The 10,951-nt window shown below is 46.8% G+C and overlaps 2 protein-coding genes across 3 annotated transcripts; one reads left to right on the top strand and one right to left on the bottom strand.

Moving 5' to 3' along the window:
- The first annotated feature begins 1,353 nt into the window (after positions 1-1,353).
- LOC123045469 (cellulose synthase-like protein H1) lies at positions 1,354-4,853 on the top strand. The gene is made up of 9 exons (XM_044468528.1): positions 1,354-1,762; positions 1,864-2,194; positions 2,288-2,413; positions 2,521-2,640; positions 2,777-2,989; positions 3,079-3,199; positions 3,310-3,494; positions 3,605-3,955; positions 4,105-4,853. Exons 1-9 carry the CDS (start codon positions 1,371-1,373, stop codon positions 4,663-4,665), a joined length of 2,400 nt encoding a protein of 799 aa, XP_044324463.1. The 5' UTR covers positions 1,354-1,370; the 3' UTR covers positions 4,666-4,853.
- A 1,178-nt stretch (positions 4,854-6,031) lies between these two features.
- Positions 6,032-10,537, bottom strand: LOC123045468 (ubiquitin carboxyl-terminal hydrolase 27). Of its 2 annotated transcripts, XM_044468527.1 has the most exons (12): positions 10,297-10,531; positions 10,082-10,199; positions 9,843-9,988; positions 9,609-9,732; positions 9,002-9,102; positions 8,684-8,911; positions 7,614-7,682; positions 7,379-7,510; positions 7,158-7,292; positions 7,010-7,072; positions 6,682-6,921; positions 6,032-6,557 (listed from the first exon to the last, which is right to left on the bottom strand). In XM_044468527.1, exons 2-12 carry the CDS (start codon positions 10,083-10,085, stop codon positions 6,282-6,284), a joined length of 1,518 nt encoding a protein of 505 aa, XP_044324462.1. In that variant the 5' UTR covers positions 10,086-10,199; positions 10,297-10,531; the 3' UTR covers positions 6,032-6,281. The 2 variants fall into 2 exon arrangements, with proteins under 2 accessions (XP_044324462.1, XP_044324461.1); XM_044468526.1 differs by having other exon boundaries at positions 9,843-10,199; positions 10,297-10,537.
- Positions 10,538-10,951: the final 414 nt, after the last annotated feature.

Genomic DNA, 10,951 nt, shown 5'->3' with positions numbered 1-10,951 from the left:
CCGTCAACCCGTGCGTCGTCCGGTTTGTGCGACGTGGCACCTGACGGGTGGGCCAGCCCTGTCAGAAATCGGGTTAACTGCGGCAAAGCGGTCATTTGTTTTTATTGAGAAAATTTACAAGAAAAGTGGTGGTTTTTTGGGACGCGCTACAAATGTGGTGGCAATCTGTTGCTTGAGCTTCAAATGTGGTGGTTTTTTGCAATTCACTCAATTGGGCGGCGAGGCAACACTGCTTGGTGATGGACAGCACGGGGAGTGCATGTCAGGTGTTCGATGAAATGGCTCAGTAAACCGGTGAGAGATATACTGCCACGTGGACGAAGAGCAATCAAAACCGTGCTGAGTCAGCATCAATACCAGGTCAGCCGAGTCAAAGGACTAAACTTGCCTGGTTTCAAGAGTTAGAGGTGCAAGCTGACTGGTTTCGGAGTTGAGGGACGAAATTTAGACTCTCCGAAGAGATGAAGGATGAAAAGTATACTTTTCTCTATAGTATACGTGTTGTTCTACATTTAACTGTGTTACACGTTGTTCTACATTTAATTGTGTTCTTTCACTCCCGAAACGTACTACGGCGTACATGTTTCGGCCGATGACCCATCATATATATGAAAGTGGGTATGATTTGGCAAAGATCTTATAGCCCTTTATACGTTTATTATCAAAGCGGGGCTTTTATAGAAATACGAACACCGGTGTTAAGTATAGCACTTGAACCCTGATAGGTTTGAGATATCACTGTTCTTCGAACCATCGGTTGGTTTGCGCCATTTGCCTTTGCCGTATGAAACTCTTACGGTTGGTACCAATTCAACGTAGCCGGCCGGCGCACCATTCGCTGGGAAATGATCGATCCCAACTGTACGTACATTCATCACTGGACTCGACGGCTCACATAACGTTGTACCGAGCATTTGTGTAACACAAGTTCTCAAGAAAAAAGTTTGGGTAAAAAAAATAGTCACTGGCGACTCGGCGAGGTCGTTAGGCGTGACGTGCAGGGGGTCCAAGCTCGCTCGCCGGCCGCCATCCAATAATTTACCGTACGTACGTCAGTGATTTCGTCAGGGATAACAACGTGCTCGTTCCCATTCTCCCGCGTGGATCCAAACTGGACTCCTGTTCTCCACACACCATGGTTTTGCTTGGATCTGGCTGGGCTGGGTGGTACGCAGAGGACCAAGTGAGCAACGAACACACACCTCCGTAGCAAAGAGACAAGAGCACCATCCCTATCCCAAAGATTATCATACGGTGGTTCATGGCAGAGACCAAGTAAAGATAACTTTCTCTTGTCCTCCGACTCTCCCAGACCCCATGCACTGCACATCACAAATCATAGAGTAGTTTTCCTTTTGTCCCGATCGGAAATGCACCGAGGAGAGGATAGTTTATCCGGTCTTTATAAATGCACTCTAGCATTTGTTGCTTGTGGATGTGGGTGGAGCTGTGGTGTTGTGCTGCTAGCTAGTCTGCTACTGCTAGTGGCTAGCTACCTCTCGGCCACGGCCATGGCGGGCGGCAAGAAGCTGCAGGAGAGGGTCGCCCTGGGCAGGAGCGCGTGGATGCTGGCCGACTTCGTGATCCTCTTCCTCGTCCTCGCCCTCGTGGCCCGCCGCGCCGCGTCGCTCGGGGAGCGCGGCGGGACGTGGCTGGCAGCGCTCGTCTGCGAGGCGTGGTTCGCCTTCGTGTGGATCCTCAACATGAACGGCAAGTGGAGCCCCGTCCGGTTCGACACCTACCCCGAGAACCTCTCCCACAGGTACGTACGTTCTTGTGCACACTAACTGCAAAATAATGTTGACCTACAGCTTCGTGCAACTTCTTCCTTAAGCTGTGTCGTGTCTGTGATGATTTTGCTAGGATGGAAGAGCTCCCGGCGGTGGACATGTTCGTCACGACGGCGGACCCGGCGCTGGAGCCGCCGTTGATCACGGTGAACACGGTGCTCTCGCTGCTCGCCCTGGACTACCCGCACGTCGGCAAGCTGGCGTGCTACGTCTCCGACGACGGCTGCTCCCCCTTGACGTGCTACTCTCTGCGCGAGGCCGCCAAGTTCGCCAGCCTCTGGGTTCCCTTCTGCAAGAGGCACGACGTTGGTGTGAGGGCCCCTTTCATGTACTTCTCTTCCGCGCCGGAGGTTGACACCGGTACAGTCGACCACGAGTTCCTGGAAAGCTGGGCACTCATGAAGGTCAGCCGATGATGATGATGTCAGTTTCCATAATGTTTGGTCGTCCATCATCGCCATGACCATGCATCTTCCTTGTGTACGTGTGACTTTCAGAGCGAATATGAGAAGCTGGCCAGCCGGATCGAGAACGCCGACGAGGTCTCCATTCTGCGTGACGGCGGCGACGAGTTCGCCGAGTTCATCGACGCCGAGCGCGGGAACCATCCTACCATCGTTAAGGTCGCTGCACTGACCATATCCACGTGTCCATGTACATCGTGTCGTGCCAAACGCATAGCGAATCCGTCTCGTGCTAATATCGTCACGGTTAACCTGTCTGAGTTCAGGTTCTCTGGGATAACAGCAAGAACAAAACAGGTGAAGGATTCCCACATCTGGTGTACCTCTCGAGAGAGAAAAGCCCCAGACATCGTCACAACTTTAAGGCCGGTGCCATGAATGTTCTGGTGAGCTCTCTTCTACTCAATACAGTGTTGCACTACTAATCAGTGTGTCACACAAACAGCAAAAAGTGGCAGATAAAAGCTCAGACGGTTGCACGACACATTTGATACTAATTAAGCTGAGCATTTCGTGGTGCAGACAAGGGTGTCGGCCGTGATGACCAACGCTCCGATCATGCTGAATGTGGACTGCGACATGTTTGCCAACAACCCGCAGGTCGCCCTACACGCGATGTGCCTCCTGTTGGGGTTCGACGACGAGATCCACAGCGGGTTCGTCCAGGCGCCACAGAAGTTCTACGGTGGCCTCAAGGATGACCCCTTTGGCAACCAGATGCAGGTTATAACCAAGGTACTACATATGCATGTGCACAAGTGCTGTTGTGGTAGTGCACCACTAGGGTAGTGTTACAGTTGCACTGGTTTTTCTGGCATGTTCAGAAAATTGGAGGTGGGCTCGCCGGGATCCAAGGCACGTTCTACGGCGGCACGGGCTGTTTTCACCGCAGGAAGGTCATTTACGGCATGCCGCCTCCGGACACCGTCAAGCACGAGACAAGAGGTAATAAAACTGGGCACACAAAAGATGAGGCATCCGGCGTAAATTGGAGTATTTGGCCAGTGCATTTCAGTTCGACTAGGGCATATCAAATGGCTTTCTGAATTTGCCAGGTTCACCATCTTACAAGGAGCTGCAAGCCAAGTTTGGGAGCTCAAAGGAGTTGATCGAATCATCTAGGAACATCATCTCAGGAGACCTGCTCGCTAGACCAACCGTAGATATATCAAGTCGGGTCGAAATGGCAAAACAAGTAGGCGACTGCAACTATGAGGCTGGCACATGTTGGGGCCAAGAGGTGTGCTTAGCTTCGTTGCCGTATTTTTGCAGGTTTTGCTACAGTACGGCCACATCTACAAACCTTCTGCAGTTTCTCTCTATTACAGTTTCTTCCATCTATTTTTGCAGATTGGGTGGGTCTATGGATCAATGACAGAGGACATTTTGACCGGGCAACGGATCCAAGCGGCGGGTTGGGAATCGGCCTTGTTGGACACCGACCCACCGGCATTCTTGGGATGTGCTCCGACAGGGGGGCCGGCTAGCTTGACCCAGTTCAAGAGATGGGCAACAGGGCTTCTGGAGATACTCATCAGCCGGAACAGCCCCATCCTCGGCACCATCTTCAGGCGCCTCCAACTCCGGCAATGCCTTGCCTATCTCATCGTCAACGCGTGGCCCATGAGGGCACCTTTCGAGATGTGTTACGCGCTATTGGGACCTTTCTGCCTTCTCACAAACCAGTCCTTCTTGCCAACGGTACACACATTTTTGCCATGACCCTTTACTACATTGCTCATAGCTGAAATTTCAGTACACGTGGTGATGTGGAAACACAAGTCTATGCAACTAAACAAAAATGTTTGTGTAATTTGTTTGATAAGATTTGTGCATTTGCTGTTTTGCAGACATCTAATGAAGGTTTTCGCATCCCAGCGGCTCTATTCTTGAGTTACCACGTATACCACCTGATGGAGTACAAGGAGTGCGGGCTCTCGGTCCGCGCCTGGTGGAACAACCACAGGATGCAACGCATCACCTCGGCCTCCGCCTGGCTCCTCGCCTTCCTCACCGTCATCCTCAAGACGCTAGGGCTCTCCGAGACCGTGTTCGAGGTCACCCGCAAGGAGAGCAGCACGTCCTCCGATGGTGGCACGGGCACCGACGAGGCCGATACTGGGCTGTTCACCTTCGACTCGGCGCCCGTTTTCATCCCGGTGACGGCGCTCTCAATGCTGAACATTGTCGCCCTCGCCGTCGCGGCATGGCGCGCCGTTGTCGGGACGGCGGCGGGCGTTCATGGTGGCCCGGGAGTCGGAGAGTTCGTGTGCTGTGGCTGGATGGTGCTGTGCTTCTGGCCGTTCATGAGAGGGCTTGTCAGCAGTGGAAAGTATGGGATCCCGTGGAGTGTCAGGGTGAAGGCTGGGTTGATTGTGGCTGCGTTCGTGCACCTCTGCACAAGGAACTAACCGGCGGGGCTGGGCATGGAAGTATTCGAAGCGTAATTTTGCTTCTGCTTAGAACTACCCCCATTGGAACATGTAACAAACACTCAAACAGTAATTCAAGCACGTTATTAAGGGAACTTTGATCCAATTCTTTCAAAAGACAGCAGTTCCTCCAATGACTAAATTGAAAGAAAATATGGATTTGATGACGTCATCTAGATCAGAATTAACAATGTCTCATCTAGCTCCTATGCCATTTGATTTTGCGCGGAGGTTCGTGTGAACTTTTTTCTTTTTCTTTTTTGTCCTTCATTTAGTTGATCTACGGTTTTTATTTACTCTACTATGCATTTCCTTTTTTTTTTCTTTCTTCGCGTTTTGTGTAACTACACTTTTTTTTTCATTTCTATCTTTTCTCAAGCCGCGCGCAACTACACTATCATGGTCACACACAACTGCAAACATGTCCACCTGTCACTTGCAGTTGCATGTCCACTAGTCGCCTGCAGCTGCATGTCCATCGGTTACGCGCAATTACAATTGCATCCCCGTGTACATGTGCACAAATGCATGTCCATCACTTGGACACAACTGCAGTTGCACGTCTATTGACCGAGCGCAACTATATTTACATATCTCTTTTTTTAAGTATATAATAAAAATTCAAGAAACAAAACATAATATGAGAGCAAAGTAGAAGTGAAAGAGAAGGAACAACAAACAAATACTATGTTGATGATTAGAGCTAGCCGCACCCAAAATTTGTTACATGATGACTGCATCTTTTTCTATTGAGTCCTCAAAAAGACCCTAACTAACATTGGCGCGCTAGCTGCGGCCCGTGACATGTGGGGCCTAGGAAGGTCTCATTACCTTAGGTTTCTTGCCTCTAACTCATATAAATACCCAAAAACCCTATACCCAATAGCCGTGTTTCGTCTTCTTCATCTACATCAATCTTCGTCGCCCACATGATGAGTTGTGAGTAGTACGCACGTCACGACATCAATGTGGTTCTTCAAGGAACATATCAGTAGATCCAGTAAGTTATTCAGGCTGGTCACGGTGGGGAGGAACTTAGGAGTAACATCACACACTCCAATACAACTTTGCTTATGTGGCACGTATTTAATGAAGAGAGAGGTGCTTGTGGTAACTAGATAAGTTACCGAAACATCACACACTCCAAGAAACAATGAGTCTATAACCTAATAAATACATCGTTGCATGACACTACATAGATGTTCCTACCCACTATGGAGGTAGTAACATAGTCTAGGGAAGTGTGTAAGTTACTAGTTTATGTTCTTGTCCATTGTGACCAGCCTCAGCAGCTGCGTTTCTCCCTAAAATCAGCAACTAAGCCCGGACTTTTGTCCTCCCATGGTGACTATCAAAGCTGCAACTTCATTTACTATCTCAAATGCACTTTTAATAAGCATCTTATGCATGTCACCAGAAGCCTGATTCACTCGGTTGATTCTCGTATTTTATCACCAACGAACATTTCACGCATCAGATTACAAAACAAGAAAGGCCTGTTATCCTAAGCTATTTTGCTCAAATAAGAGGGGCTGTTTCTTGACAAGCTACCGCATCGATTTCTCCAAAAACGTCTCCTACTCAACAGGCTGCTGCTACAGTCTTTCGTAGAAAAGGAGGGTGGCTTCCGCACCCAAAACATCGTCCTCTGAAACTTGTGATACATGGTCGTCCGAGACGTAAACCCAGTGCTTGCGACGAGGTCCTACTTGATCATTAGCGTCAGGAGTTGACGCTACTCTCCGGTAAGCTGCATAATGCCCACCTCCGCATACACCATAGTGCTCAACGACAGCTGATAGCCTATATAGCTCCATCCTTGATGCGGACGGCGATGGTGACGAAGAACTCAAAGCCACATCAGCATTTCCCTGAAAAGATAAAGAGGGTAAATGAATTGATCAGATAAGTAAAATTTTGTATGAAGGAATGTCATTATCATCATTATCCTTAGACAAATCAAGTAAAAAAGAAGTTCAAAAGCAGATAACTTGCCTCATTAAGTGAGTGGACACCACCATTTGTTACTTGATCCTTAGGTGCCTGACTTGATGAGTTCCCACCAGTAGGAAACATATTAATGGGCATGTGTGCATTTAGTTGCCGATAGAATTTGAGAGACGGCGTGTCATATTTTTGCACGTTCATAGCTGAAGGTCCAGGTCCCTGTCCAGTGGTGAATGTGCCTCCTGCAAATGGGGATAAATTGAGAAGTAAAGGAAAAGAAACGTGTCCCTGCAAGCAAAACGCGGATCATTCAGCCACAATTCATATGGAATGAACAGAAAGAGGCAATGTTTTATGTGTCTTTTTTAGTGCTTACCTGACGCTTTACGAGTTCACCATCAAAACTAATAGAAGCACGTAACAAATGAATGCACAAGATCTGGAAGAGGACATCAATAGGTGTCATGCCATTTTTAGACATTATTCTATGTAAGTTTCAGAAGGTGTATTTCAATAGTAGATACCTTCGGACAACGAGTGATAGCCAACTGCTTTGTGGCTTTCGAAGATACTGACCATGTTGTTTTCTCTGGACCAAATAAATGCTTGCAATTGCAACTATCATAGTCGACACAGGTGCGCAGTTTGTTAACTTTTTCCTGGTACAGATGTCAATATGAGGTACCGTCAAACTAAACTCTGAAACAAGTACAACTTCATAGAAAATATGGTCACAAAATTTTACCTCATCAACTTCTGATTGAAGAGAGAAATATTTGGCAGCAGCATTATGCCAACAATGATCACAACGGTAATTGTCAAGATGCTCCAACACAGTGAAATGCTTCAGGCAATCCACCAAACTACACCCATTAATCTGAATTTGGAAAGGAACAAAGCATTATGAATAATGCATGAACCGGAGTATCAACTGATGTACCCTGAATTAAACAAGCTCAGAAAGATTCACTTGGACATACAATATCTCCATTTATATCAGCCACGGGAGAGAGGGGCAAGCAGTGAAAATTCTCGAAGTCCAATGACAGCTGTGAGACATTAAACAAAATGAGGACAGAAAATCAACAGTTCTGACAAAACAAAATATGCATGGTTTCAACAACGATAGAAAAGAGCTAGCTACTCTCTCTGCTACTAGATATATGTAGTCGTAGAGATTTTAAAACAGACTTCTTAACTTCGATCGCTAATAATGTTGTGGAAATGTGGACTCATACAAGTCAGCGGTATGAACACAGAAAAAAAACATGAGACACTGCAGGAAACAGCGGTCAGTCGAGGATTCCGGAAAGAGGTCAGCTAGAGCCAAAGCAAATGCATGCCGCATCCATAAGAAAGATTAGGGAAGTAAAGTCACTACATGTTATAGCCTATTAGCCCAGGATGATTCTTTAGCTGAGTCCATGTGGATCTAGGAGCGGTTCAAGACAGCAGTCTAAGTAGGGCACATGGAGAACCGAGCGCTGGCTGGATGGCTAGAGCTTACAGGTGTAAGGTCGCCCACCCGCATTTGATCTGCAGGGATGTCTCATTTCTACCTAAATAGTACAGTTAAGGGAGAGAACTACGCCCTTTAACGACATTTTTTAAACTAGTGCATGTGGTTTCAATCAAACAAGAATTAAGTCTCTACCATCCAAAATTCTCTCACTCTAGTCAATTTCTATCCCTCTGTCCTCTAATACCATAATATCCTTCAAGCTATGAAGGCTGGCCATTTTTGGTAGTTCTCCCATGTGAACTATCTAACATTAGTAGATTCCATGAATACATATTTCATATATGCAATATATAGTCATATACTAACATCTAGCTAAAAAAACACTAATGGTCCAAGATGTGTTTGAATTTGCCAACAAAAAATGCATCTAGGGTAGAAATAACAATAATTAAATACTCCCTCCGTCCCATAATATAAGAGCGTTTTTTACACTAATGTAGTGTCAAAAACGCTCTTATATTATGGGACGGAGGGATTAGTTCATAAACCACACGTTTAGAGTTACGAAAAAGAGGCATAGATATCTACCACAGATGAACAATTTCTGCAAGATAATGTGCTGCCAATAGTCCCATCAAAGGGACCGAATATGTTTTGTTTCCAGCGCTTGCATTCAGGTTGGTTACCTTCCCTTTGCTTGTATACTTTGGAGTGGAACATGGTAATGTCTGCCAGAGAGCTCTTATATGGTACATAGCAATGGGAAAATTCATCCCTCAGTGATGTCAATAGATGAACAAAAGCTTCAGAAGCATCCTATGAGGGCAAAATACTTCTTATCAAATCCTGGATATCATAGACAAGGTAGGATTTCTAGAGCAGAATAGATGGAACAAAGCATCATGCCTGCTGTCTGGTCAAATTGAAGTGACTAACATAGCAGCTCAAAGGATGCATTACGCTTTCTGGATTCAATACAATTTTTTGATCTCGAACTCTGCTCAAATCTGCACACATATACGCAGATTCATTAAGTAGTAAAAGAAATTTTAAGACACACAAGATAGCAATTTATGAACAATAACAAAACAATGAGCTCGGACATCACAAATAAAGTATATAATTTAAGAAGAAACTAAAAGAAAATGTGATTTGCAGAAGTTCTTTCAAATAGAAGCAACAACGGAATGGAGCAACTGGATCATCAAGCACGTTACACTATGAGCAGCGAGCAATAGATTGCACCAGGTAATGCAGTTCCATTATATGGGAATTTAGCACTTGGTCAAACAGATCCATAAATGTGAACAATAAATTGGAGATTAGCTTGGGGAAAAGTGGAAAACTGAGTATGTATTCATTCCACCACCTGGGGACACATTCTGGAGACTATAGAGCCCGGCATTAAAACTACACAAATGCATTGACCGCTGATTCTAGATACACCACTGAATTCCCCAACAGTAATCTTGAAGATGGTACAAAGTTTAACAGTCCATGTTACCAATATTACCTTTTAAAAGGGAACTTAAAGCAAGGATAAGAGGCATTCTTTCAGATTGTTCCTCGGGTAGCACATCATCACTTCCAAGTAAATCGTCTAGAGAGAAGACAAAATGGTCGCAGCTAGCAAGTGCCTGCCAAGGAAACATTCACTGGTTTAGCATGAACTCCAACCCGATAACCATACTCGCACACGATGAACGCCGCAATATGGATTCAGTGGGAAAAAAATGGTATGAGCTACCTGCAGGATAACATTGAGAAAGCAATTATTGCCAAGATTTTGCAGGCCTCCGGTGTAGTACAGCCTCTCTGATTCGGAGGAGAACCTCCGGAGAAACCATTGTACGCCCAAACTGCTATTCAGCGCTCTGCACAGCCCAGCAACTCCTACCCCCAGCGCAACAGCAACGGCTGTAAGACTGTAACCATGCCAGTGTCCCTGGCTAAGAGATAGCAGTAGATTGCCGTGCTCGAACTTACCCATGACTCGACTTGCAATGCCCCACTATCCTTTGCACGAAACAGGATCGGTGCTCAGAGGAAGCCTAGATTTGCTACCAATCCAGAGATTTCTGTTTAGCTATCCGACTCGCCGCACCTGAATCAGTACAAATGGTTTTCGTCGCATTTAATTTCAGAATTCCCACGAAGGAACTAAACTCTCGCAACTCGCGAGCAATCTAGGGGTTACTTACCAACAAAAGATTAGAACAGAAAAAAAAACAGTAAACGGCAGCACAGCACGAGTAGGAGTCCCTGGTTGCGCCCCGTTGGCCGTCGGTGAGGTCGCCGACGAGGATGAGGAGGCGAAGCAAGTAGGCCTCCCTTATTGTGTACCGCTCGCCGTCTCTGGGGCCAGGGACAGAAGAAGAGCAGACGAGGCTGGGAAGGGGAGGAATCCGCAAAGGCGAACAGGCGACCGTCGAGGCAGAGGAGGAGGAACAACTCCAGGACACGGGGTATTCGTAGGTGCTCAAGATCTAAACAGTGTCGATCTCGTCCGCTCGATCGCCAGTGCACGGCCCAGATTGAGTGAGACTAAAGACCCTGACCAACTTTGCACAGAACCCTTCGTATTATTTTTGGACGCTAATATAAAATGAGGGGCAAGGGGATTGATACCGAGAAAGATTTCTTCTTATTATAAGAGGGGAACGTTACCTCCATATTCCCCCGGTGCGAAGAAGCGTTCACTCACCAGGATGGATCAGAGCGATGATCGGCCCGACGCTGAAACGTTAGCTCGTCAAGGTGAATCGGCCCGACGCTTAAATGTTCGCTCCCCCCCCCCCCGCCCTTCCGCCCGACTCCCTTCCCACTCCCTTACCTTTCCTCGCCTTCTTCTTGACA

This window comes from Triticum aestivum, chromosome 2B, assembly GCF_018294505.1.
Source record: "Triticum aestivum cultivar Chinese Spring chromosome 2B, IWGSC CS RefSeq v2.1, whole genome shotgun sequence".
Classification (NCBI taxonomy): Eukaryota; Viridiplantae; Streptophyta; class Magnoliopsida; order Poales; family Poaceae; genus Triticum; species Triticum aestivum.
Note: the sequence above shows the minus strand (reverse complement) of the source record. Positions and strands in the feature narration are given on the sequence as shown.

What these genes read in the sequence shown, in the direction of transcription:
- LOC123045468 (XM_044468526.1), bottom strand. Translation starts at nt 10,085, where the DNA reads ATGGGTAAGTTCGAGCACGGCAATCTACTGCTATCTCTTAGCCAGGGA. An exon ending in GTGAACTCGTAAAGCGTCAG is followed by an intron (nt 6,922 to 7,009) that starts GTAAGCACTAAA and finishes TTTTGCTTGCAG; the next exon opens with GGACACGTTTCTTTTCCTTT. An exon ending in GTGTCCACTCACTTAATGAG is followed by an intron (nt 6,558 to 6,681) that starts GCAAGTTATCTG and finishes TTATCTTTTCAG; the next exon opens with GGAAATGCTGATGTGGCTTT.
- LOC123045469 (XM_044468528.1), top strand. Translation starts at nt 1,371, where the DNA reads ATGCACCGAGGAGAGGATAGTTTATCCGGTCTTTATAAATGCACTCTA. An exon ending in ACCATCCTACCATCGTTAAG is followed by an intron (nt 2,414 to 2,520) that starts GTCGCTGCACTG and finishes GTCTGAGTTCAG; the next exon opens with GTTCTCTGGGATAACAGCAA. An exon ending in AGATGCAGGTTATAACCAAG is followed by an intron (nt 2,990 to 3,078) that starts GTACTACATATG and finishes TGGCATGTTCAG; the next exon opens with AAAATTGGAGGTGGGCTCGC.